This window comes from Triticum aestivum, chromosome 4D (assembly GCF_018294505.1).
Source record: "Triticum aestivum cultivar Chinese Spring chromosome 4D, IWGSC CS RefSeq v2.1, whole genome shotgun sequence".
Classification (NCBI taxonomy): Eukaryota; Viridiplantae; Streptophyta; class Magnoliopsida; order Poales; family Poaceae; genus Triticum; species Triticum aestivum.
The window spans coordinates 468,747,125-468,771,437 of record NC_057805.1 but is presented as its reverse complement, the minus strand read 5'-3'; the positions used below and the strand labels follow the sequence as shown (position 1 = coordinate 468,771,437).

At 47.4% G+C, this 24,313-nt stretch overlaps 5 protein-coding genes across 6 annotated transcripts; 2 read left to right on the top strand and 3 right to left on the bottom strand.

Annotated features, from left to right (window-relative positions):
* The first annotated feature begins 3,316 nt into the window (after positions 1-3,316).
* Positions 3,317-5,797, top strand: LOC123098701 (origin of replication complex subunit 2). Its single transcript, XM_044520763.1, has 6 exons — positions 3,317-3,590; positions 3,695-3,801; positions 3,913-4,045; positions 4,548-4,842; positions 4,930-5,157; positions 5,274-5,797. The coding sequence occupies exons 1-6, from the start codon at positions 3,405-3,407 to the stop codon at positions 5,468-5,470; spliced, it is 1,146 nt and encodes a 381-aa protein (XP_044376698.1). The 5' UTR covers positions 3,317-3,404; the 3' UTR covers positions 5,471-5,797.
* Positions 5,798-5,897: 100 nt separating this feature from the next.
* LOC123098702 (putative dihydroflavonol 4-reductase) lies at positions 5,898-8,326 on the bottom strand. Its single transcript, XM_044520764.1, has 5 exons — positions 7,982-8,326; positions 7,493-7,621; positions 6,744-6,908; positions 6,331-6,636; positions 5,898-6,226 (listed from the first exon to the last, which is right to left on the bottom strand). Exons 1-5 carry the CDS (start codon positions 8,237-8,239, stop codon positions 6,086-6,088), a joined length of 999 nt encoding a protein of 332 aa, XP_044376699.1. The 5' UTR covers positions 8,240-8,326; the 3' UTR covers positions 5,898-6,085.
* Positions 8,327-8,509: 183 nt separating this feature from the next.
* LOC123098700 (B3 domain-containing protein Os03g0184500) lies at positions 8,510-11,140 on the top strand. The gene is made up of 6 exons (XM_044520762.1): positions 8,510-8,769; positions 8,906-9,019; positions 10,124-10,152; positions 10,237-10,420; positions 10,518-10,724; positions 10,825-11,140. The coding sequence occupies exons 1-6, from the start codon at positions 8,632-8,634 to the stop codon at positions 10,876-10,878; spliced, it is 726 nt and encodes a 241-aa protein (XP_044376697.1). The 5' UTR covers positions 8,510-8,631; the 3' UTR covers positions 10,879-11,140.
* Positions 11,141-11,307: 167 nt separating this feature from the next.
* Positions 11,308-14,031, bottom strand: LOC123098699 (probable leucine-rich repeat receptor-like protein kinase At2g28990). Its single transcript, XM_044520760.1, has 9 exons — positions 13,781-14,031; positions 13,162-13,702; positions 12,583-13,046; positions 12,299-12,434; positions 12,049-12,120; positions 11,900-11,968; positions 11,751-11,822; positions 11,601-11,672; positions 11,308-11,509 (listed from the first exon to the last, which is right to left on the bottom strand). The coding sequence occupies exons 1-9, from the start codon at positions 13,890-13,892 to the stop codon at positions 11,485-11,487; spliced, it is 1,563 nt and encodes a 520-aa protein (XP_044376695.1). The 5' UTR covers positions 13,893-14,031; the 3' UTR covers positions 11,308-11,484.
* Positions 14,032-15,313: 1,282 nt separating this feature from the next.
* On the bottom strand, positions 15,314-21,579 carry LOC123098698 (UDP-glucuronate:xylan alpha-glucuronosyltransferase 2). 2 transcript variants are annotated; one of them, XM_044520758.1, is made up of 3 exons: positions 21,052-21,579; positions 20,271-20,898; positions 15,314-16,473 (listed from the first exon to the last, which is right to left on the bottom strand). In XM_044520758.1, exons 1-3 carry the CDS (start codon positions 21,271-21,273, stop codon positions 15,536-15,538), a joined length of 1,788 nt encoding a protein of 595 aa, XP_044376693.1. In that variant the 5' UTR covers positions 21,274-21,579; the 3' UTR covers positions 15,314-15,535. The 2 variants fall into 2 exon arrangements, with proteins under 2 accessions (XP_044376693.1, XP_044376694.1); XM_044520759.1 differs by having other exon boundaries at positions 21,047-21,283.
* Between the last annotated feature and the right edge of the window lie 2,734 nt (positions 21,580-24,313).

Sequence of the window (24,313 nt, the reverse complement as noted above, 5' to 3'; positions counted from 1 at the left end):
GCCGATAACTCTGTTACAAAACATGATCATCTCATACAACAAATTATATCACATCATGTCTTGACCATATCACATCACAGCAAGCCCTGCATCCAACAATACCGCTAAATCAAAGTATGACATGCTGGTAAGCAGTATGACTATTATCGCCCACAACTCTTTGTGTTCTACTCGTGCATATAACATCTACGCATAGACCTGGCTCGGATGCCACTGTTGGGGAACGCAGTAACTTCAAAAAATTTCCTACGATCACACAAGATCTATCTAGGAGAAGCATAGCAACGAGCGGGGAGAGTGTGTCCACGTACCCTCGTAGACCGAAAGCGGAAGCGTTTTATCAACATGGTTGATGTAGTCGTACGTCTTCATGATCCGACCGATCCAAGTACCGAACGTACGGCACCTCCATGTTCTGCACATGTTCCGCACGATGATGTCCCTCAAGCTCTTGATCCAGTTGAGGCCGAGGGAGAGTTTCGTCAGCACGACAGCGTGGCGACGGTGATGAGGAAGTTACCGGCGCATGGCTTCGCCTAAGCACTACGACGATATGACCGAGGTGTGTAACTGTGGAGGGGGGCACCGCACAGGCTAAGAGATTGTCTGTTGTGTTTTGGGGTGCTCCCTTGGCCACGTATATAAAGGAGGGAGGAGGAGGAGGCCGGCCTAGGTGGGGCGCGCCTATAGGGGGAGTCCAACTAGGATTCCCAATCCTAGTTGGAGTCCCCTTCCTTTTCCAAGAGGGGAGAGAGGGAAGGAGTAGGAGAGGGAGAAGGAAAGAGAGGGGGGCGCCGCTCCCTCCCTAGTCCAATTCAGACTTGCCATGGGGGGCGCGCGGCCACCCCTTGAGGCCCTTCTCTCCTTTCCCGTATGGCCCATTAAGGCCCACTACTTCCCCTGGCTAATTCCCGTAACTCTCCGGTACTCCGAAAAATACCCGAATCACTCGGAACCTTTCCGATGTCCGAATATAGCCTTCCAATATATCGATCTTTACCTCTCGAACATTTCGAGACTCCTCGTTATGTCCGTGATCTCATTCGGGACTCCGAACAAACTTCGGTCATCTAATCACATAACTCATAATACAAATCGTCATCGAACGTTAAGCGTGCGGACCCTACGGGTTCGAGAACTATGTAGACATGACCGAGACACATCTCCGGTCAATAACCAATAGCGGAACCTGGATGCTCATATTGGCTCCTACATATTCTATGAAGATCTTTATCGGTCAAACCGCATAACAGCATACGTTGTTCCCTTTGTCATCGGTATGTTACTTTCCCGAGATTCGATCGTCGGTATCATCATACCTAGTTCAATCTTGTTACCGGCAAGTCTCTTTACTCGTTCCGAAATGCATCATCCCGCAACTAACTCATTAGTCACATTGCTTGCAAGGCTTATAGTGATGTGCATTACCGAGAGGGCCCAGAGATACCTCTCCGAAACACGGAGTGACAAATCCTAATCTCGATCTATGCCAACCCAACAAACACCTTCGGAGACACTTGTAGAGCATCTTTATAACCACCCAGTTACGTTGTGACGTTTGATAGCACACAAGGTGTTCCTCCAGTATTCGGGAGTTGCATGATCTCATGGTCAGAGGAACATGTATAAGTCATGAAGAAAGCAGTAGCAATAAAACTAAACACTCATTTATGCCAAGCTAATGGATGGGTCTTGTCCATCACATCATTCTCTTAATGATGTGATCCCGTTCATCAAATGACAACACATGTCTATAGTCAGGAAAGATGACCATCTTTGATAAACAAGCTAGTCAAGTAGAGGCATACTAGGGACACACTGTTTTGTCTATGTATTCACACATGTACTAAGTTTCCGGTTAATACAATTCTAGCATGAATAATAAACATTTATCATGATGTAAGAAAATAAATAATAACTTTATTATTGCCTCTAGGGCATATTTCCTTCACTTGGGAATCCCTGATTAAAGGTTTTAGTCCGTGCCTGGCAGTTTCAGCCATGGTCCAGTCCAGCAGCCTCTTTTCGATCCAAGAGTCACATGAGAAGAAAGCTTCCGGTTAGCTTCAGTTAGGGTTAGTTAAATAGAACGGGATAATATCTACTGTAGGGATACTTTTGATTTTCTTTGAAATATGTTTCACCACGAAAAGAAGAGTGCAAATAATAATATGTATAAAGAGCACAAGAAAAGGATAGTTTATGTCATGATACCAAAAAGAAATAGCAAGAATCTGAAAGAAAAGATGATCTCCCATACAACTAAAAAAAGTAATTTCCTTCTTGAATGGCAGTTCCAAAAAACGTACTTCAATGTCAAAAAAGTGTATTCGTAAAACTTTGGAAGAAAAAGACTTATTTTTTTTCGAACGTTTTCAATCAAACCTTCTCGTAGAAGTATTTTTACAAAGTTTTCGGTAATATTAGTAGATGCTATTCGAACCCTTCCTTTAATTAAGATTAGAATTCTTATTCTAACAAATTACCTAAGTTTCAAACCATAATTTTTATCACTAATCAGTTTGATCTTTTTTCCCACCTTCAGAAGAATGAAGCATAGGTAGATATAGAGCCTTCGTTCAAATTTTCTGAAAGGTAACTATCCCGGAAGATCCTCCACCCGACGGCCGACTGGACCTCCAGCCTGTCTTTAGCATCCAAGCCCCAACCGTCAATCGCCTAATGTCCAGGGCTTCCACTCTGCTAGCGCCACCTGACAAATCTGGGCAAGGGCGTCTAGTGACATTTTAAGGAAATGTTAATACAATGTAAAACAATGTTCACACATTTTTTTAAAAGCTTGTATCATTCAATAAAATATTCATGACAATAAAAGAATATTCACTCGTTTCAAAAATATGTTCATGACATTTTAAGAAAATATTAATACTACAATGTAAAAAAATGTTCGCAGAATTTCAAGCAAACATTGTGCACCATTCAAAGAAATGTTCAACGTGTATTTGAAATAAATAAATAAATAATTATATATATATATATGTATATATAATGTTTTTTAAAATGTTCAACGTGTATCAAAGATTTGTTCTAGGTGTATATGAAAAATGTAAAATGTGTATTGAAAAAATTAGACATGTAAAAAATATTTAAAAGTAAAACAAGTCCGAAAAACCAATAAAAAACACAGAAAACCCAATATAAAAAATTCGATAAAAACCCTCGCTGAAGCTTCTAAAACCGGTACAAACCAAGTCCAACCAGCGGGTTACTGGTGAGGCCGAATGAAACCGTCTCGCCAGCCCGGCCCACAAAGCCAGGCCATTTCCCGCGATAGTAGGCAACGAAGCGCGGGAAAGGCAATTGACGCTGAGCATTAACCGCCTGTGCCCCTTCCCCGTCCTCCATCCTTGCGGCGGCGGCGGGGGAAGAGGAAGCGAGTTCCTATGGCCCCGAGAGGCGGACACGCGGCGGCAAGCTCCGGCTCCGAGGACGAGGAGGAGGAGGCGGAGGCGGGCTTCTCCAGGAGCTATTTCCTCGCCAAGGAGAAGGAGCCCTCCTCGGCCAAGAAGCGCGCCCGCGCCGCCGCCGCCGTCGGCAAGCTCTCCAACCTCAACCTCGTCGACGAGCAGGTCTAGCAATCCACCTCTCCTCGGAACCCTCCGACCCATCTCTTCGCTTCTCGCGCCCTTTTCTATCTCGCTACGATTTGCTGATTGATCTGGGATCTGCGCAGGTGTTGCGGGCATCCCTCGCGGAGATCCCCCCGAAGCACGAGAAGGAGGTAGAGGCCCTCACCAGGAGCTACAAGGACCAGTACCGCAACTGGCTTTTCGAGCTGAGGTATCGCCTTCTTCCGATGCTAATAAGCGCGACGGCACCACACAAATTTCATTTCTGCTTGGACTAGTGAATATGTTGATCGAAATGAATGGTTGCGCTGTTCTGCTGTAGGTGCGGTTTCGGCCTGTTGATGTATGGCTTTGGGTCTAAGAAGCTGTTGCTGGAGGATTTTGCCTCCACGACCTTGACTGATTTCACTGTCATTGTGGTCAATGGTTATCTTCCGTCCATCAACTTGAAGCAAGTATGTCCTTCTGCCTAATACTGACCTCTTGCCTGTATAATTGCTTGCCTCTGTACTCTCCTTTAAATGCTTAGAGAACTGATGCACATGTATCATGTGTAGCTGTCTTGAACTTTCAGTCTTTGTGGACAAACAAACCAAAGATGGCTGAATTAGCTTGGTTTCTATCAAACAACGCTCACAGCGATCGATTGGCTTTAACCTCTGTTAGCTAACAGGTTTGGGAATTAAAAGTAGATGAAACAACCACATGAAACAGGGGCGAACTTTTGCATATTAAAATCCACCAACTACCACTTCAATTGCTATGAAAAAATTGGTCTTATAGTTGTATTGTATGGAACACCTAAAGGAAGTTTCCGTGTGATCTTGGTTTGCACACCCAGATTGCCAAATTTGACGCCTTGAGTAAAGGAAATGCAGCCGCATTTGATTGCTAGATTTGTAACATCAACGCGATTTGAAGTACCAATTCTGCCTCTCTTAATCTCTTCTTTTTCAGGTATTGGCAACAATAGCTGAAATGTTTTGGGAGCAGACAAAACTTAAGCGAAAACGTCACTCAGGAACAAGGTCCCAACCATCACAAAATTTTGCATCCCAATCAATGGATGATATTATCTCGTTTTTGAACAACCAGACATCAGAAGATGGGGTCGATGGCGTGTGCCTTCTTATTCACAATATAGATGGACCTGCATTGCGTGATGCTGAATCACAGCAGTGTCTAGCACAAGTTTCTTGCTGTCCACAAATCCACATTGTTGCATCAGTGGATCATGTCAATGCACCTTTATGTAAGTTCCTGGCACCTTTAACTTCTCCTTTTGTAATGCCTTCATTATTCAAGGTATCCTAAACTGGCAATTACTGACTTACTGTAGTGTGGGACAAGAAGATGGTGCACACACAGTTCAAGTGGAGTTGGTACCATGTCCCAACATTTGCACCTTACAAAGTTGAATGCGTGTTCTACCCATTGATACTTGCTAGTGGCGGTCATGCACAGACCACAAAAACTGCCCTTGTTGTTCTTCAGAGTCTGACACCAAATGCACAAAGTGTCTTTAGAGTTCTTGCTGAATATCAGTTGGCAAATGAAAAAGAGGAAGGTAAGTTATGTGGTGGTTCTTCTTGAGAAGAACAGAGCAGCCTGTTTTATCAACTTATTTTCCCTGTATGAGTTTCCATTTTTTGCATACTGAATCACATTTGTAATGTTTGTCAGGTATGCCAGTCAGCAGCTTGTATACCAAATGCCGTGAGCGTTTCCTGGTGAGCAGTCAAGTGACATTGAACTCCCACCTGACAGAGTTTAAAGATCATGATCTTATAAAGATCAAAAAGCACTCTGATGGCCAAGATTGCCTCCACATCCCCCTTGTTCCTGATGCGCTGGGGAAATTGCTGCAAGAATTGGCCTGATATCCTGAATTTTTACCTTTTCGGTTGATTATTTGATTCAGCAAGACTCTTTGAGAGGAGAGGATTTATCTGCTACATGTAGTGTTACCATGAAAATAACTCAGTTGAGTATTCCATGCTGTTGTACATCGATTATCCAGCATTTAGATTTATGAGATGGCTGAATGTTGTACTCATGTTATTATCTTTCTTTGTCTCAGCATTTTTGTTGTGAGTTTCAACATGGCATTGCGTAATTTCAATAGGGAACTGTATTCTGAAGCCCATGTTTGCTATCTTGATCAAAGCATGGATTGCACCGAAGTATCCGTCCGACGCAATTTTTCATATTTTTGGGTGCATTTGTTCTCAACTTTTGAAGTTGTCTTTCTTTCAATATTCCAAAAGCAACTACTCATGCAATTGCAGCATGCATAGAATCAACTAGTATCAGAAAAATAATACAGTCTCTTCCTTTATATGAATATATGGACTCAGTATTACATTATTACATCTCAACTTGATACAACAGAACAGTGGCATACTGCAGTATATACATGTCAATGATCCAGTACATAAAACATGACGGTCTACATGAAGTGAGAAATGTAACGGAAGTAATAACAGAGTAGAACACTAAAATTTGATCAGTTTCTCGTTCTTGAGCCATAAAAGCATCTCAGCAAGACCTTCAGTCAAGTTTCTTGGATTGTAGCCTAGTTCCCTTTTTGCTTTCTCACATGAATACGCCCATTGATGTCTAATAACACGCACTGTCTGCAATCCACAGTATGGAGACACTATTAAACACAAAAGAATGGACTGTATGCAAACAAGTTAAATGCTTAGAATATAATTTTTAAGAAAGTACTGGGACATACAGGGTAACTGATAAGAGGGAGCTTTCCAGTGATGCGGGAAATGAAAACTGAAATCCATCCATATATTTCAATCAACCAGAGCGGTACGTGGAAGTACGGGGCCTTTGTGTTTGTGATATTAGCAGCCATACTGAAAATATGCATGAATGACAAGTTTTCGCCGGTGAGCAGATATCTTTCTCCCACTCTGCCCTTCTCCATAGCTGCTATGTGCCCACTAACAACATCGTCGACATGGCAAAATGATTCTCTATCATACCCATCTCCAATGTAGCCAGGTAGACGGCCATTAAACCTTTCAATTAACTGCAAAAAGTCACAGAGGTTCAGTTTCTGGTTTTGTCAAGGCGCTGTGTTTTATGCATCATGCACAAATGTGTGATAAATAACTATGGGCAAGAAGGTTCTCATACAATGCGGGAAACAAGGTTTCCAGTTGTAAGTTTTCCAGGACCATAGATGACTCCTGGATAGACAATGGTTATTGGCACCCCCTCTGCTGCTGCCTGCAATGCGATTCTATCTGCAAGAACCTTTGATTTCTCATACTCCGTGCAAAATGTTTTCCCTTTGTGCATCTGCAATTTAGAACAACTTAGTTGTGTTACAGCTAGCACAGTTTGTGCAAAAAGCTCTGCCTAAATATAGATAACTCAAATCGTTCAATACCCCAATTTTAATAGCAGAGGAGCAGTCTGCTAGTTAGCTGGGTGTTACTGTACACGCATAATTGTTCTTGGAAATAGCACCAGTGACCAGAACAGTTAGGTTTCCAGATTTGACCATCGTAGAATATCTATTTACCCTTGCAATTTGATGCAATCAAGTACATAGACCAAGTAAATATCTGTATGCTCTTGTGCAAACCAACGTGCTAGCCTAGAACAGAACTACCAACCAAGTTGTTGCTCAAAAATCATTCATAAGGACATACTCCCTCCGGGTCAGTATATTAGTCGGGCACGGGCTTTTAGGTATTTGATTTGATTAACAAAACATGTATAATATGCCACAAAAATTATACGGTTAGATACTACATTAGAAGACCTAAAAATCCGTGCCCGATAAACCAAACCAGAGGGAGTACCATCATTTATTTCACAGAAACTAGCAAGATGAAAAACGACAAAGCCAATACAGTTCAATAGTAGCACAATTTCACCTGTGTCTCATCTGCGACATAACCATCTGTTGGGCCAAGTGCGAAGAACGACGACGTGTATATGATCTTCTTTACTGTCGGCGTTCTCTTGGCCGCTGTTAACACATTCTCAAGCCCTCTCACATTGACCTGATAATGACCGCATGCAGCACACACATGTTTAATAATAATAATACAACTTCACTTGGTGTGTTGCGAATTTCGTCCAGCTTGGTGCCTTCATAGTTCTTACTCCGAATTTTACTATGAATAGTTGATCATAGTTCTTATCTAAGCAGCAGCATAAATAGATTTATATGACAATCATACTACAACCGCATCAAACAACCAAGCACCAAATGCATCATGATTCACCGTCGACCTGGGGACGCAGGTCACTACCAATCCACGAACCTGATCAACCAATTTTCAACAGCAACCTCTAACCACTGGAAGAAAAATCGGAAAGCAAAACGCCTTGATTCAGCAAGTACTAGTGCGTGCACGTACGGCCGTGAAGACGGAGGGGTCGGGGAGCCATGGCTCGACGGAGGCGGCGGCGTGGAAGACGGCGTCGCGCCCGTCGAAGGCCGCGGCGAGGGAGTCCGCGTCGCCGACGTCGCCGTAGGCGAGCTCGACGGCGTCGGGCAGGCCGGACGCGTCGCCGGTGCGGCGCACGAACGCCCGCACGTCGTGCCCCGCCCCCGCCAGCGCCGCGCACAGGCGCCCGCCCAGGTACCCCGTCGCGCCCGTCACCACCACCCTCATGTCGGCCGGTCGCCGCCGACACGCCGCGGCACTCGGAAGCCGATCCAACCACTGCTTTCTCCCTCCCCCGATCGGTCAACTCGTGTGAACCACCCACGAGTCCACGACGACTCTCTCACTGAGCGAGCTAGTGGGCCGGTCCAGAGAAATGTCTTGGCCGTCGCCAGCCCGGCCCGGCCCGGCCCGCACGTTCTTCTGGAAGCCTCCAACGGTCGACTTCCACCGCGCTACGCCCCCGAGGCACATTGAAAAACCCCAACCCCCTCCCTCCACTCCCCGAAATCCCCGGCTTAAACCCACGCCTTCCTCCCCCAACCTTCGCCTGCCTCCAAGAAACCCAATCCCACCACCTGCTGCTGCTGCTCCTGCTCCGGGATCGAGGCGAGGCGGCGATGGCGATCGAGAAGAAGGGGATGTCGGCGTACGAGGCGGAGCGGGAGAGGACGGTGGAGGAGAACAAGCGCAAGATGGAGGCGCTCAACCTGCGCCACCTCTCCGCCGCCGTCGCCCCCAAGACCCCCTCCCCCATGGTGACCACCCCTCCCTCCTCGCCGCCTTCTCTCTTCCTGCCTCTGCCGCGCGCGGCCGCCGCCCCGTTCGCCGAATCGGTCGCTCGCTGCCATTAACCGTGTGTTTTCTTTCTTGTGTTTGCGCATGCCTGAGCAGAAGCACAAGCGGCGCAGGATCATCGAGGCCGCGACCCCCGTCCCGTCGCCGCCGAGGAGGTCCCGCCGGCTCGCCCACATCCCCGAGGTCAAGTACGCCGACGCCTGCGCGGAGGTATCCATCCATCCATCCATCCATCAATCTCCCTTGCCTGATCTGTACCAAGCTTTTGGGGGAAATGCTTATACTAAATAAAGGCACCTGTTTCCTGTGATTTTTGCATCCATACGGTCTCTGTGTCGTCCCTTGCGTGGCTAATTCGCCTTTTGCTGTGAGATGGCAACTGATTTTGTCCATCTTTTGATGCGAGATGGCAACTGATTTTGCATTCTGCTCGCTCTTCTTACTGCCTAGTGCTGCTCATACTGTAACTGCAAATACATCCTGTTGCGGAAATGAAGATGATGTTTACTTTACATTTGTATCTGTTGAACTGTCCTACATTATGTCAATTTTATTACGAATTAGTAAAAGTAAAGGCAACTAATTTGACCGTTCTCACTGCTCTTACTGCCTTGTGCTGCTCGTACGGTACGTACAGCCTGTTGCTCAACTGAAGATGCCATTTGCTCCACAGTTTTATCTGTTGAACTGTCCCAGATTATTTGAATAATGTATGAACTAGTAAGAGTTAAATAAAGTGTATGGGCAGCATTAACATAGGTGCTCTAGACCTGCTCTGCTTCTGTTCAGAGGCATCTTGTATTCTTTTCTGCAAAATCTCCTATCCTAAAACAAAAGGCCTCAGGCATTGAGCCATTGTGCTGTGATCTTTAAATACGTTTTCTATCTTGTCCTTGCATCGCTTATTTGCCTTTTGATGTGAGATGGCAACTGATTTATCCACCTTTTGCTGTGAGATAGCAACTATTTTGCTTTTTACTCGCTGTTTTTACTGCCTAGTGCTGCTCATACTGAATTGCAAGTGCAGCCTGTTTCAGAACTGGAGACGATTTTACTTCACTTTTTTTACTGTGGAACTGTCCCAGATTATGCCAATTTATTATGAATTAGTAAGAATAAAAACAAGTGCATGTCATTCTAAAATTTTCGTGCCAACTGCTTCTGTTCAGAGGCAGCTTGTATTCTTATCTGTAAAATCTCGTATCCTGTGAGAAAGAGCTTCAGGCACTGAGCCATTGTAGTATTGTCCCTACTGTAATCAGCTGAATTCCATATTTGCTTCTCTGACAAGTAAGGTTTGTTTTCAATTGACAGGTGGGAGAAGATAGTGAGAGAGTGGGAAGGTTTGTGAATCATAGGAGCTCGAGACCTGTAATCTCTTCCATCGTGTGAAATAACTAAATCGTATCTATCCATTTCTTCTGCAGGTGGTCTCCTAGAAGACGAAGTGGCAGCATCTACTTAGCAGGAGGTGGAGGTGGACCAATTTCCATGAAAGCTAGGATGGAGGCAGCAAGCAAAGCTGAGGAGTTAGAATCACAACTTGACCCTGAATTTCCATCCTTCATGAAGCGGATGCTACATTCACATGTGGTGCGAGGGTTCTGGTTGGTGAGTATTGCACTACTATTGCACGTCGTGTGAATTCATGGCTCATCGATCTTGTATTCTCCTGCGTCCTAACTTTGTTGTATGACATGATCAAAAGGGTCTCCCAAGCCATTTCTGTGACACGTACCTGCCAAAGAATGACTGCACTATCACTTTGGTGGATGAGAAAGATGAAGAGTTCGAGTCCAAGTACCTTGCCTACAAGAAGGGGCTAAGTGGTGGCTGGGCTGGTTTTGCTCTGGATCATGTGATTCGGGATGGAGACTCGACGGTCTTTCAGCTGATCAAGCCTACAACCTTCAAGGTTCGAAAACCTACTGGACACTAATATCTGAATGATATGCAGCTGCGAACTCAAGATGGTTTTATTCTCGAATAATGTGAATGACTGAACTTCTTTTCAGGTGCATATCATCCGAGCTGCTGTTGGTGATGATGACAACGAGGAAATGGAGTGAGCACACCTTGCAGCTTCACTGCTAAGAACTAACCTATCGGTAGACGGTACTAGTTAGGAGTTGGGTATGGTTTAAGCTTTATCTATCTGGATCGCCTGTGCGGTTATGCATTTTGTTGGTATGTCCACCAGTTGCTTACAAGATGGCAAGTAGGATTTGGAGCGTGGTGTAAGGCTTTTGTGTATCAGGATTACCCGCGCAGCTGTGTAATATGTTTCCGTGTCCACCAGTACTGATAATGAGATCAGATGGCAAGTAATCAGCTAATTGTGTGTCTGTCTGCTACTACATATTGATCTTCCTAAATGAAGTCTCTAGTGTAACATAATACACATTTTTCCTTAGATAGACCAGGAAATGATTCTTTGGCCTAAAATTGTATGTACCTAAAGTCCTACACTAGGAGAAGGACACAATGGCTCAAAAGGATGCCAAATATCACATCAATCTTCAGCTCACATAAATACACATGGTACATCAGTATATCATCATCCTACACTTTCTGAAGCCTTTCACTCTTCTCCCTTCTTCAATTGTATCTCTTGTATACATAAGTGTACCGTTAGATTAACAAATTAGCATCACGATATTTCCTCCTTGCCAGCCTCATTGAAGTTTGTTCCCCTCAGTCCTGTCAGAAGTTATTCATGCAAACCATATCATCATGATTCAAAAAGTAAACAATGTAAGCGGAGCGATTCGTTACTCGTCAATCGGCATACCTCATGACAAGTCCAGGCTTGGTTTTCAGGCTTGGTGGTATCAGTCCGGAGAGATTGTTGTTGTTCAGGAACCTGCCGTTGTGCAGAGCAAACGTATCAGGGGAAGAAAGCCGGTGAAAGAACCTCGAGAAGGAGAAACTGAGCACTTACAGTTCCTTAAGATTGGTGAGGTTTCCCAGCGACGGGTTGATCGGTCCGCTGAACTGGTTGCCGTCAAGATGCCTTTTTGGAAATGTGGAATGTTAGCATGAAGGAAAATAATCCTAGGATGAATAATTCAATATATGCATTGAGCTTACAATGCAGTTAAGGTCTGCATGCTGCTGAAGTCAGGTATGGGCCCTGAGAGCTTGTTGCCACTGAGAGAACTGCAGGGAGGGAAATCAGAGCCAAGATTAGAAGGAGTGTTTTTCCTTACAAGATTTGATTTCTATATATCTTATCTTACATGGTATTCATCCCAGTCAAATTTCCAATGCTGTCTGGAAGCGATCCTGAAAGACCACGATTTTTTAGATCCCTGTAGTACAGAACAGAGGTCATATTATTGCAGAAATGGTCAGCACAGTTTACTGAATCTAAGTTTCATAATACTGTATCACAATTCCAGTGGGCAAATTTTATCGAAATTATTTCAGTTTGAGCACTGTTAGCAACTGGATAAAGAGCACAAGAGTTCATATAATCTGTTTGCTTACAGTGACAAGACGCGCACGGGTGAGTCGTCGGAGCAACCGACCCCGGTCCACGAGTTCTGCCGCGGCAGGCAGGGGTCGCCGGCCCAGTCCGGCGGCGGGTTCTTCAAGCTCCTCGCGAGATCTTCCATTGCACCCACTGCACAATGTAGAAGAAGCCTGAACCTTTTTATCACCCAATCACGTACTAATTCCACAAACGTAAGGTGAAAATACACTAATTACTAGTACTACGTACCTACATATTGGCATATGATATGAAGGGTCTGAAATTGAGTAGCACATACCATCGCTGGTGGCGGTCCTGCCGCCGACGGGCACGATCTGGTAGATCTCGGCGGCGTTGATGAGCGGGCCGACGGGGCAGGTCCCGTTGGGCGTGAGCAGGATCTCCGTCTTCCCGGCCAGCTGAATCGTGTTGGAGTAGACCATGACGCCGGCGGCCGTCGCGTTGAGCCCCCGGAAGAAGTCCTTGCCGTTCAGGGAGACGTCGAAGACGCGCCAGCTGTAGGGGCTGGCCGTGCGCGGGTCCTGGAAGTAGAGCGCCACGTAGTAGCTGGCGAAGGGCAGCTCCAGGGGCGGCCACTGCACGGTCAGCTTCTTCCCCCGGCTGGTGGTGATCGCGCCCTTGAGCGCCCTGGCCGGCGGCAGGTTCCAGAAGTCCGCCGGCGCGATCGGCGAGTGGCTCTCCGTCGTGGGGTTGCCGTCCGTGAACGGCGCCCAGTACCGGTTGTACTGGTCATCTGGATAGCTAGAATTGGTAATGCCAAGCAGCACGTCACGTTAGGGTCTCCATGGATGGATGCCATGCCACTGCCATGCATGCATGCGCTGCGCCGGTGCCGACGGACGTGCAGCGTGCGTACCTGATGATCTCGCCCTGGGCGCCCATGGCGCTGCGCGTGACGGTGCTGAGGACGTACTTGTCGAAGTCGGTGGTGTTGTACATGGAGTCCTCGAGGTCGACGAGCTCCAGGGCGGAGATGAAGGGGCTGGACCTGGTGTCGGGGCGGCGCGCGAGGCAGACGCTCATGGACTTGCCCTGCGCCTGCGCCACCATCTCGAAGTAGGTGGACATGCCGCGGCGGGCGCTGTCGGCGGTGTTGACGGCGCTCCATAGGGTGCCGTCGACGATCTGGTCGAACACGGGGGGCTCGGCGCCGCCGTCGAAGCCGCCGTAGAAGTAGGTGGTGCGGACGAGGTAGCGCGAGCCCTTGACGGCGGGGACGGTGTAGCAGTACTTGCGCGCGGTGGCGTCCGGGAAGTGGCGCAGCGTGGCGAGCACGGGCAGGATGGCGGGCTTGTTGACGGCGGAGGCGTTGCCGACGGCGATGAAGCCGGCGTCCGGGACCCACTTGATGCTCCCCACCTGCACCTCCTTGTCCGCCCCGCAGTTTATGTAGAACCCTGTCACGCGGCGGACGCATCGATCAACCAATGCAATGCCGATAATTCATCCGAGGCTGCTGGTTGGATCGTTGGTACCTCTGGGTTGCGGGACGGCGGGGGCGGCGTCGGCGGCGTCGGCACGGGAGGAGGGAACGGTGGCGGCGAGGAGGAAGAAGAGGGGGAGGAGGAAGGCAATGGGGAGTGGCATCGTAATGTCATAATAGGATTGGATGGATGGAGCACCCGCGAAGGGGAGGCTCCCGAGGAGAAGAGGCCAGGAAAGGGGGCTCCGGGAGGGAGGAGGGAAATGTTTATGGGTACGTCTGGACGCGCGCGCCGTCGCCGGAGGACAGACAGCCAGCCAGCCAGCCGCACCAACGAACGGAGGTCGACCGCAGGGACGAGGACGTACGGCTGGTCATGGTTCATGCATGCATGCATGCATGCAGGGTCACAGCTTAAATATAGTAACTGTACTGTATAAGGTTGAAGGGGTCAACGCAGCGTGCTTGGGGTTCTCATGTCTATGCCGGCGGGTTCGTGGTACGTGAATGGCAGGTGTGGTTTGATCATAGTCATGTGCGGGTGTCAGATCTGAAATTTTGATGACGTGTCTGGGGTGTTGCCCTGGCCTGATTCGTTCAACGGTAATGGTTTTGCTTTTAGCGAGTCATCTTGAAAGTCCGCAAAGTTACATATCAGTGATGGATCGCGTCGAGCTCAGATATGAAGGTGATTCGTTATTATTTTTCTTTGATGGCTGTTGTGGTGATGCCATAAGCAGGTGACAGGCAACTAAGACTACCCACAGTGGGAGTAACATATGTAGTAACATCACATATATCTAGATAAATAGATGATGTGGCAAGCAATAAATGAAGAAAGAGAGGCATGTGGTAACATAGCTAGTTACTACCAGTATGAATAACATCACACATATCAAGACAAGATGAGTCTATAGCCTAATAAATAAAATGTTGTATGTTACCACACATATGTTACTCTCCACTATAGAGATAGTAACATAGAGTAGTAACATGGACATTGTTACTATTCTATGTTACTATCCATTGTGGCTAGTCTAAGGTCGGGGCGACGGACGGCTGGTCATGGTTCGTGCATGCATGCAGGGTCACCACTTAAATATAGTAAGAACACTGTATAAGGTTGAAGGGGTCAACGCAGCGTGCTTGGGGGCCTCATGTCTTGGCCTCTTGGGTGCGATCGGACACGGCGCGTCGCGGGGAAAACGGGCGACGCCGCGCCGGTGGAGCACGCACGTTCATCTACCCGCCAGTTATTTCAGTCTTTTCGATGATGTTTTTTTAGTAAAAGAAGCTGTGATGGCTTTATCATTTTAAAAATATTGTGTCTTTGGTATCTTGATAGTACTTATAGAAATAAGGTATGTGTATGTGCGTTCATATGAATGAATGCATATGCTATATAACAGAACAAGCTACTTTAGTTGGGGCAAGGAAATAGGATCGAGTCGTTCTTTCTTCCTCTCAGACGAAAAGGCCAGCGCCCGTCGCCAGGGGTGCTCGATCCTACCCCTACAATTGGATCCACTTTTAGAATACGTGACATCTGGGGAAGTTTTGACATGTACCCTGCTGCAACTAGTGATTTCCTCAACTGAATGACTACTCATTATTCAAGCACCAAAGTTTGTGCAATGACCACATGCATGCTTGTGTATACGTACGTATTATATGGACAAAAAATAATAGAGAAATCATAACTCAAAATGCGGCGAGCTCGATCAGCTGCTGCCGCCGCTCCGGCCGGCCGGCGAGGCCAGTTAGACTAGTCACGTTCGTGTCCACGGAGACCCGCCGTGGCGTGGCACTACTCCCACTTCCTGGGGTCGGTGATGTTGATCTTCCAGTGCTCGTCGGCGTACCCGATCTCCTGGGCGACGTGCCTGTCCCACGCGATCTCGATCTTCCTCCGCTCCGACAGCGCGCACGGCCCCCGCATCACCTCCCCCATCTGATCATACACCTGCCACCACCGCCGGTGCGCCTCGTCGCTGGCGTACACGCGCTGGTCGTCGATGTTCCAGTTGCAGTCGTAATCCCTGTAGCACCTCCAGGGCTTGAGCCCGAGGTAGTGGATGGACCACACCTCCGCCGGCTCCGCCCTGAACAGCCGCTCCTTGAGCGCCCGCTCCCCGGTGGTGTTGGCCCAGAAGTTCTTGAGGTAGTTCACCCGGCGCGGCAGTCGGTGCCACCACACGAACACCTCGTTCAGGTACCCCTGGTCGCCGCCGTTGTAGGACCGGATGGTGCGCCGCCCGCGGACGAGCGCCTCGAACGTGCACGCGGACGGCTCGAGCACCATGATCCCGGAGTTGAACAGGGAGCCGTCGTTGCCCACGGCGGAGATCTGCGGGAAGCGGAAGAGCGCGTCGAGGGAGCGGAGGACAAGGATGTCGGCGTCGATGAAGACGACGCGGAAGTACTCCGTCAGCTGCCACAGCCGGAACTTGCTGTAGTTGTACTCGTTGTAGGAGCCCCGCTCCGCGCGCGGGTTGCGGATGCGCCGGATCCTGCGCGGGATCCAGCCGGCGGCGACCAGCGCGCGGAGGGCCGGCTTGGAGACGGTGTGGTCGTGGAGGAGGACCATGTCGCGGGTGGAGCCCGACCGCCGGATGCTCTGCGCCAGCACGATGGCGCCGCACAGGTACCGGTCCGACGAGTGCAGCACCGTCGCGTACGCCTCGCGCCGCTGGCTGCCAGCGTCCACCGCTGTTAGGTCCGACGCGTTGAACACCTCGTGGATGCCTGTGTACGGGTTGCAATGCATGGTTAGTTGATTTCCGAAACGTGACAGGAACAGTAAAATAAATAAAAATGTAACCTAACTGTAAAACCACGAAACAGGCATAGCCCGCTTTACAGATAAAAACTACACCCTCGTAGTATTCTAAACTCTAAACGCTTTTATATTAGTTTACGAAGGAAGTACTTTACACACAACAATGCACATATAATTTTTGGACGATGCCTTCTTTGAATGGTGCTGGTTTGTAAAATGATGCGATCTAATGGATGCTTTGATCCATCGTGCAGGAATCGGAACGGAAGTTGTCGTCTGTATATCACTGCTCTTACAGATAAAATACAAACTATTTGTCTGTATATCATTTATTAGTACAGACAAATAACACTACTCCCTCTGACCTGAGTTAATTGACACAGCCTTTATACAATGTAAAATGGAGTAGTATATTCGACACCTAATTTTCAGCTTAAAATATGTTTGATAATTAATTTAATTTAATTTATTTTCGTATATTCCCCAAAAAATGTGTTTTCCCATTTCCTTGTAAATTAGTCGTTTATAAATCATTTCCCTCTTTCCTACTTGCTATATTTTCTTATCCTTGCTGTCAATTTTACACCAACCGGGTTGCTCGGGGTGCGAAGTCATCATCACATCATTGCTAAAATCGTTTTCAACGTTGCAAATAGAAAAAGAAAAATACTCCCTCTGATCCATATTAATTGACATTATTGTACTACACGGTTGTACGTTGGTTTAGTACAAAAGGTTAGTGCAACTTTTTACTAAATCAACGTCAATTAATATGGATCGAAGGAAGTGGATGACATTGAGAGACATTCATATTTAGTTCTACCCCTAAAAAGAATAGTTCTAGAGGTAACAGAGAAAATCTCAACTTTATTGTAATAGATGAGGGACCAAAGATGTACTCCCTCCGTTCCGAATTGTAAGATGCTCACCAAATGTATATAAACGGGTTTTAGTTTGTTCGCTTACTCATTTCAGTCCATGTAGTCCACACTGAAATATCCAAAACGTTTTGTAGTCCGGAACATAGGTGATACGCATTTATCTTGTCTTAAAAGTTTTAACCACGCAATGCACGCCCCTGTCCTTGTCCGAACATGCACACGTGCAAGTTTTGAACGCCATCCATCAACCCAACCAGAGCCTAGCTAGCTTGAAACAAACTGCAAGCTAGCGCTGGATATCGGAGCGGTCAAAACCACCACCACCAACAACAACAACAAAAAGTGGATCGAATCGAATTATATAACCACACAGGCGGTACTTTTGCGTTGGTTCTTCGACGTTGCGTACGTTTGGTGTGGATTGGCCATCCGTCGATCCATCCACTCCACCGCGTAGGCGTAGCTAGAGTGTAGTAGCATGCAATCCAAGTATCACCTGGCCTTGGCCTTGATGCATGCACAAGCTAAGCTAGCCAGCCAGCTAATCCGACAAGCTACCCTGTGTCTGTCTGTCACACCAACCGAATCTAAGTTTCATCTGACGTGTCGACGGCGTCGTGTCGATCGATCGATCGACGCACGCACACACCCGCCGCCACAGTGCTCCCCTCGAGCGATCGAGGTCGACATGGCCGGCCGGCCGGGGAGGCGATCGATCGATCGAGAGATCGACTCGCAACCAGAAGCGTTAGGTGGAGAGGCCCCAGCCGGCCAGCCTCTCTGCGGGTCATTTCCCAAGCTTCACTTCAAACATTTCACGTCTTTCTTCTTCTTCTTACCATGTTCACTGATCAGGAGTTGTGACCCGATCCAAGCAATGAATGAAGTGGCGTCCTTTTCCTACGATCTTGTCTAATTAGCAGCAGGAAGGAAGGACACAGGAAAGTGATCAGTTGGGACTTGGGAATAGCTAGCTTGGGACGGAGCCACACCACACCTACCTAGATCGATCTATCTGCTTGCTGTGTCTGTGAGGACAGATCTTGGGTCACTTTTGGGCAGCACTGGTGAGCGGTGACAAGACACTGATAGATGGCTCCATGATTACCAACACAAGTTTCCATTTCAATGGTGGGATATATGCTTTCGATCGTGCTGCTTAATGCTAGCTAGGCAGTACCACTCCAGCTTTTTGATGGTACTGTACTAGCTAGGATATAAGGCTAGCTAGAATGTGTAGGGCTAACGTGGAATGCATATGGTACGTACTTGGAAACCAATTTAACGGCCGCAAATGAATGTTCGGCCATATATATGGTTGCCAAAACAGATGGTACCGGAGTACGTTCTTGTATGCACCCTGATTAATTACTTTTGTACTACTAGTATGAGAATGGAGTAATCATCACGCAGCTGAGTGATGAGTAAGTTGATTAAGCCAGTGATTGGGTCAGATTCTTAAGTTTGTTGCGAATGGGGGCTACGCAGCATTGTTGTTTTAGGACCAAGGACAGTGGAGTGGTGATAGGAATCGATGCATTATCAGCTCGATTGATCGATCGCACGCAGCATTTCCCGACCAGATTCCTGTAGATAGATAGATGTTCTCCCAGATGGCTTGTCCTACACAAACATATATATATATGCCCCGTTGATTAACATGGTCCCTACGATCATATGCCGCATTACGAAGGGCGAAAAAGAGAGGCGGGAAAATTAAAGAAGCAGGCTTGATTATATGCGCTGTATCGTCGCCTCAATTGTATTAGGTGGAGTGTTACGTCCTTATAACACAGCTGCGTAACACACCGACACGTACGTGCAGGGGATCCGATGCTAATCTAATTTCTTGAAATCTTTATTTTTTGTGTGGGGAACACTTTTCTTGGTATTATCTCATGTTTTCTCCAAACACTTGCTTCAGAACTGGATGATACTATTTTTTGAATTACCAGTAAATTAATTAAAAAAAGTCAATTCCTAGATTGCCTTGAGTGTAAGACAATGGATCAACATCTAATAATTCTCCAATGCGTACAGTTTTAGCGTTAAAAAGTTGCGTTGATGTAATTAACACTGAATTAAAAATTGCATCGACGTAATTAACACTAAAATTGCGCACTTTGGAAGGTTGCAGTTTTACGTGTTCCTTTTTTTTGTTAAAAGAATCCCAGTTGGCTGAAATTAGCAAAGCTCCGACAAAATAGCACTATAAAATTATGGTACTCCCTCGATCCATATTAATTATCGCCAATTTAATGGATTGGAGGGGGTACTACAAAAGTACTTTTCGGACAAATCTACGTGCACGATTTTCATATATGGAGGAGAGAGAATTTCCCCCAAAATGACATTTTCTAGTTTTGATGTCAATAGGGCCAGGGATGTAAACCAGGTCCGTTTAAGATCATTTATGGTCTAACAGTTCAATAAAAAAATCGGAGAAAATGAACTATTGCGAGCTAGCTAAAACTAATTAAACGAGACTTGCAGGAGCCGTTTATTTCCCATTTACATCCCTACAATAGGCATTCTTTGCTCTTTTTTGCTTTTTAGCTCTTGTGATGTCAGTTGGCATTCTTTTAGCATTTCGCCCATATGTGTGTGTTTCCTTTGCTGCTATCTCAGCTGTTTTCTTTCGATTTCTAGAAGAACCATCATCGTCTCCATATCTATCTTATCTTACCACTATTGGTCGTTAGCATGGGTGCAACTGCACGCTTGACTTACATTACATGCATATGTGTGTGTGCGCGCGCGTGCGTGCGTGCGGTGCAACCGCAACAAGACCGACACGGCAGAGCAAATTATGCTCACGCACGTACGTACACTACTATACGTAGTACGTGATCCAGTCCAAGAATTACGTAGTATGTACGTACCTGTTGGCCCCCAGAGCGGCAGCGCGAGGTTGCAGGAGCCGATGGGCAGCCGGAGCTTCTCCTCCATGCGCGGCGCGTCGACGCTGTACATCCACCAGTCCCCCTCCCGCCCCACGGACTCGTCGCACCGGAACAGGTCCATCATCGGCTCGCACTCGCTCCGCAGCACCACGCGCACCCGGCCGGCGCCGTCGCGCCGCCCCTTCCGCGCCGCCATGTGCGCCGCCACCAGGTGCACCTGCAGCCTGAACACGTCGCGGTTCCACCCCCGGACCGCCGTCCGGTTGCACGGCAGCGCCGCCACCACCACGTCCACGCCGTCGTCGTCGTACCGGGAGAAGTCCGGCATGGGGATCTCCGGGCAGGAGGGGACGCCGTCCTCCTCCTCCTCGTCGATCCACTCCGGGAACAGGTCTGACCACCGGAACACGTCCGACACGCGGTCGAAGTCCACGCCCACGGCGTCTCCCTCCACGCCCAGCGCCAGCAGCTCGTCGCGGCCGATGTTCACCAGGCCCATCCGCAGCCGGCCGCGCAGCTCGTTGAACATGGTCGGCGCGCGCCCCGCGTTCACGATCCGCTCCGTCGCCACCACCTTGTTCGCCGCCGCCACTGATCTTCCTCCCGGCTGCACGCACGCATATACGAACGTGTTAATTAATCGAGAACCTACATACGCGCAGTGTCGGTGGCGAGGCGAGGTTGGCCGGTATTAATGTCGGACGGCAAGGCAAGAACCCCACCGGTGGCAGCGGTCGGGACTCACGCTCACGTACCTTACCTTCCGTGAGAGGTGGGACGTGGACGGGCAGGCGTCGCGGAAGGTGCAGCGGACCAGAGAGGAGGCGCCGCGGTCGAGGATGTGGGAGTACTTGGGGTGGAGCAGGAGGGCCATGTAGACGAGGAAGAAGAAGGCGAGGAAGGCGGCGTTGAGCTTGACGATGGCCCCGGCCCGCAGCCCGGCCATCGGCGACTTGACAGCCTCACCGGCGCCGGTCTTCATGGTGACCCGGCCTCGTGAAAGCGCACGCTACGGCGTTCTCAGGTACGCCGCACCGTGCCGGTGCGTCTCTGCGCGCGGCGGCGAGGAGGTCGGTGTGTCGGTCGGCAGTGGCGTAGCTAGGGGGTGGCCAGGGTGGTCCATGGACCACCCTGGAATTTCCCCATAGCTTGTATATAGTGTAGTAAAAAAATATTTCTTTGAAAATAAATAAACGTATGTAAATATTTCTATTGATGGACCATCCTGATTTATTGGGCTGGCTACGCCACTGTCGGTCGGTCGATGGAGCTGCGGCCTAAGCCGAGACGCCGGTGCATGCGCGGGATATATAGGCGGGACGGTGCTCTTCACTGTGGGAGTCGGGGGTGTGAGTGAGCGGGAAGACTGCGGGGCTGCAGTGCGCTGCGGCGGCCAATAGGCGGTGGTTGGGGACGGTGAGCTAGGTAGGAGAGGGACGCATGAAAGGACGGGCCCAACGAATTTAGGGGCCACGCGTCGAGCTCCATTCCGCGATCGAGTTTGGTTTGGTTCGCGCGCGCGCGATCGCCACTTCTCAGCGAACGAGCTCACAGCTCAGGCAGTGAGTAATCATGACTTGTGTAGGAGTTGATATTTTTTTTATTGAGAAGTAGGAGTAATATTTTCCATCGATCAATTTCCGCTCACTTTCTGAAAAAAAAATCAAGCTCAATCAATTTCCGTGTTCCCGCCATTGCCATCGATCCGCCCGTCGCCACTGAAACCGGATCCTCTAACATTCTCAAGAAAAGTCACAGTGCTACAGTGTTTGTCTATTGTAAAATGAAGAAGAAAAGTTAGGGACGGTTAGTAAGTAGTTAGTAGGTTATTTACTGTTGGTATTTACTGTAAATATAAATAATTTAAAATTAATTTTATGTCATCATCAATTTGTTTGTATGTAATTACTATAAATGCACACAATAGATCATCAATTTGTAAATTAATTCATTGTAGCCATAATCATATAGATAGAAAGAAGGAAAGTTAGGGTATTGTAGTTTCTCTAACTTTCCTTCTCAATGTTAGAGGATCCGGTTGCGTCGCCACCGGGCTACTGTGTCGCCTAGCCCCCTTCCTGCCCAAGCCATCACCTTGGCCGAGCCGCTGCCACCCTAACCACCCCTAAACCCCCTTCTCTGGCATCGCCCCCACCTGCACCCAGCAACTCTCGAACTTTCTCCACCATCGGCGATCCCGCAACCGGCCGTGTCGTCCTGTCTCTGGCTCGTAGTGAACATGCTCTCGCCAGCCGACGCCACACCCCCATGAAGATGGGGATTTCATGTACGACTGTGTCAGTGACTGAAACACCACTTCATATCTGGGTGAAAATTCATACAACCTTTACTGGCCAGACTCAATGGCACAAGTGTGTCGTTACCTTTTTTAAGATGTTTGTCTTCCTGTCGATATTCTGGCTTTTGACTAGCGGGACCCATCATCCAGGATGAAAATTGTCATCCAATTGATAGATTTACGAAAAAACTAACGCCCACACGTGTGGGCGTTTGCACATCGCCCACACGCTTCCATCACCATTCAATTTGCCACGTATGAACAGATGACATCAGCAGAAATGTTTTTGGTTTTCGGTTTAAAAATGTTTTATCTCCTAATTAAAAAAGCGAATTAAAAATCCGTTTTCACCATTAAATCCGTCTCGACGAGATCTTCAAAACTAGACCCCATGTTGATATGTTCGACGAATTTTTTTTTGCCCAAAAGTTGCCATGATGTTTACACTGTAGTTGCCATAGTGCTTAAACTAAAGTTGCCATGTGGCAATTTTAGTTTGTAGATCATGGCAATTTTAGTTTTTCGATGATGGCAATTCCAGTACTTTGACCATGAAAATATTTTTTTGTATGAACCATGGCAATTTTAAGTGCATTTATCATGGCAATTTTAATTTATGGTGCATGGCAAGTCTAGTTTCTTAATTCCCTGCTTTATAATATGTCAAAATTTACTTTTAAATGTAGAAGAAAATAGCTGAAACATATCATGACAACTTCAGTGTAAACATCATGGCAATTCATGTGCAATAGACACGGCAACCTTTAACAAAAGAATTCGTTGAAATTTACTGATACGAGATCTAGTTTCGAAGATCTCGTCGCGAGGGATTTAATGGTGAAAACGGATCTTTAATCGGATTTTTCATTTAAGAGATAAAACATTTTAAAAATAGAAAATCCAAAAAGATTTCCACATGCACGCATGCGGTGACATGGCGTAGTCTGTGTGCTATAGGGCGCGTGGGCGGGTTTGGCTCCCACCACACGTGTGGGCGTTAGCGTTGTCCTAGATTTATGACGTTGGCGTGAGTCCGCGTGTCAAATAAAATGATAACTTAATCTTAGGTGTTCTTTTTCTATCTTGTGTGTCATGCCATTGTTGTTTATTTCATATAGCAGTAAGATGCCCGTGTATTGCACAGAACATTAAGATGCATTTTTTTACAAAACACCTGTTGTGATTGACCCATGCGGGAGTAATCTCATGTGTAAAAACTAATGATATCTTGAGAAAGAGGAGAGATAAGGTGAGGAGGAGTGGGGCGTGGTGGTGATTGGTGGTCGGACTGAGCGGAGGCATGGGGATGGACGACGCCGGCAGCAGCCACCATGCCAGATTGTTCTAGAGGCTTCCTTTTTTAATTGCTCAACAATGAGGTTGTGGGAGATAAAGATGAACGAGGGAAGGCCTTATATGCAAATCTGAAGAGAGCTGTGGGTATCTTTTTTTAAAATTGCCATAGTTTACTTTCTATCCGTAAGATATAGATCGAATGGTCTATATTGCAAGATGGCAGGCATATCATCATCATCAACTTGATTTTTTTTATAAGAGTAGAGATATTATACTTGTTGATGCTTTGGTGTTAGTGGTCTTGCATCTAGTAAAATCTTGTCCATGTGCATCCGTGCATGGAGAAGCCCCGAGGTTGGCCTTTGTGAAAAATATATTGATTTAACTTTTTAAAATTTGAAAATAAGCCTTTTTCTCTGAGCTATTG

Coding starts and splice junctions, on each gene's coding strand:
- LOC123098701 (XM_044520763.1), top strand. CDS start 3,405: ATGGCCCCGAGAGGCGGACACGCGGCGGCAAGCTCCGGCTCCGAGGAC. Junction 3,802..3,912: donor AACTGGCTTTTCGAGCTGAG/GTATCGCCTTCT, acceptor GTTCTGCTGTAG/GTGCGGTTTCGGCCTGTTGA. Junction 4,046..4,547: donor CGTCCATCAACTTGAAGCAA/GTATGTCCTTCT, acceptor CTTCTTTTTCAG/GTATTGGCAACAATAGCTGA.
- LOC123098702 (XM_044520764.1), bottom strand. CDS start 8,239: ATGAGGGTGGTGGTGACGGGCGCGACGGGGTACCTGGGCGGGCGCCTG. Junction 6,909..7,492: donor ATGTCGCAGATGAGACACAG/GTGAAATTGTGC, acceptor TCTAAATTGCAG/ATGCACAAAGGGAAAACATT. Junction 6,637..6,743: donor GAAACCTTGTTTCCCGCATT/GTATGAGAACCT, acceptor GACTTTTTGCAG/TTAATTGAAAGGTTTAATGG.
- LOC123098700 (XM_044520762.1), top strand. CDS start 8,632: ATGGCGATCGAGAAGAAGGGGATGTCGGCGTACGAGGCGGAGCGGGAG. Junction 8,770..8,905: donor CCAAGACCCCCTCCCCCATG/GTGACCACCCCT, acceptor ATGCCTGAGCAG/AAGCACAAGCGGCGCAGGAT. Junction 10,153..10,236: donor GATAGTGAGAGAGTGGGAAG/GTTTGTGAATCA, acceptor TTTCTTCTGCAG/GTGGTCTCCTAGAAGACGAA.
- LOC123098699 (XM_044520760.1), bottom strand. CDS start 13,892: ATGCCACTCCCCATTGCCTTCCTCCTCCCCCTCTTCTTCCTCCTCGCC. Junction 11,969..12,048: donor TTGACTGGGATGAATACCAT/GTAAGATAAGAT, acceptor CCCTCCCTGCAG/TTCTCTCAGTGGCAACAAGC. Junction 11,823..11,899: donor ATGCAGACCTTAACTGCATT/GTAAGCTCAATG, acceptor ATTTCCAAAAAG/GCATCTTGACGGCAACCAGT.
- LOC123098698 (XM_044520758.1), bottom strand. CDS start 21,273: ATGAAGACCGGCGCCGGTGAGGCTGTCAAGTCGCCGATGGCCGGGCTG. Junction 20,899..21,051: donor CGTCCCACCTCTCACGGAAG/GTAAGGTACGTG, acceptor GCGTGCGTGCAG/CCGGGAGGAAGATCAGTGGC. Junction 16,474..20,270: donor GCCGCTCTGGGGGCCAACAG/GTACGTACATAC, acceptor ACCCGTACACAG/GCATCCACGAGGTGTTCAAC.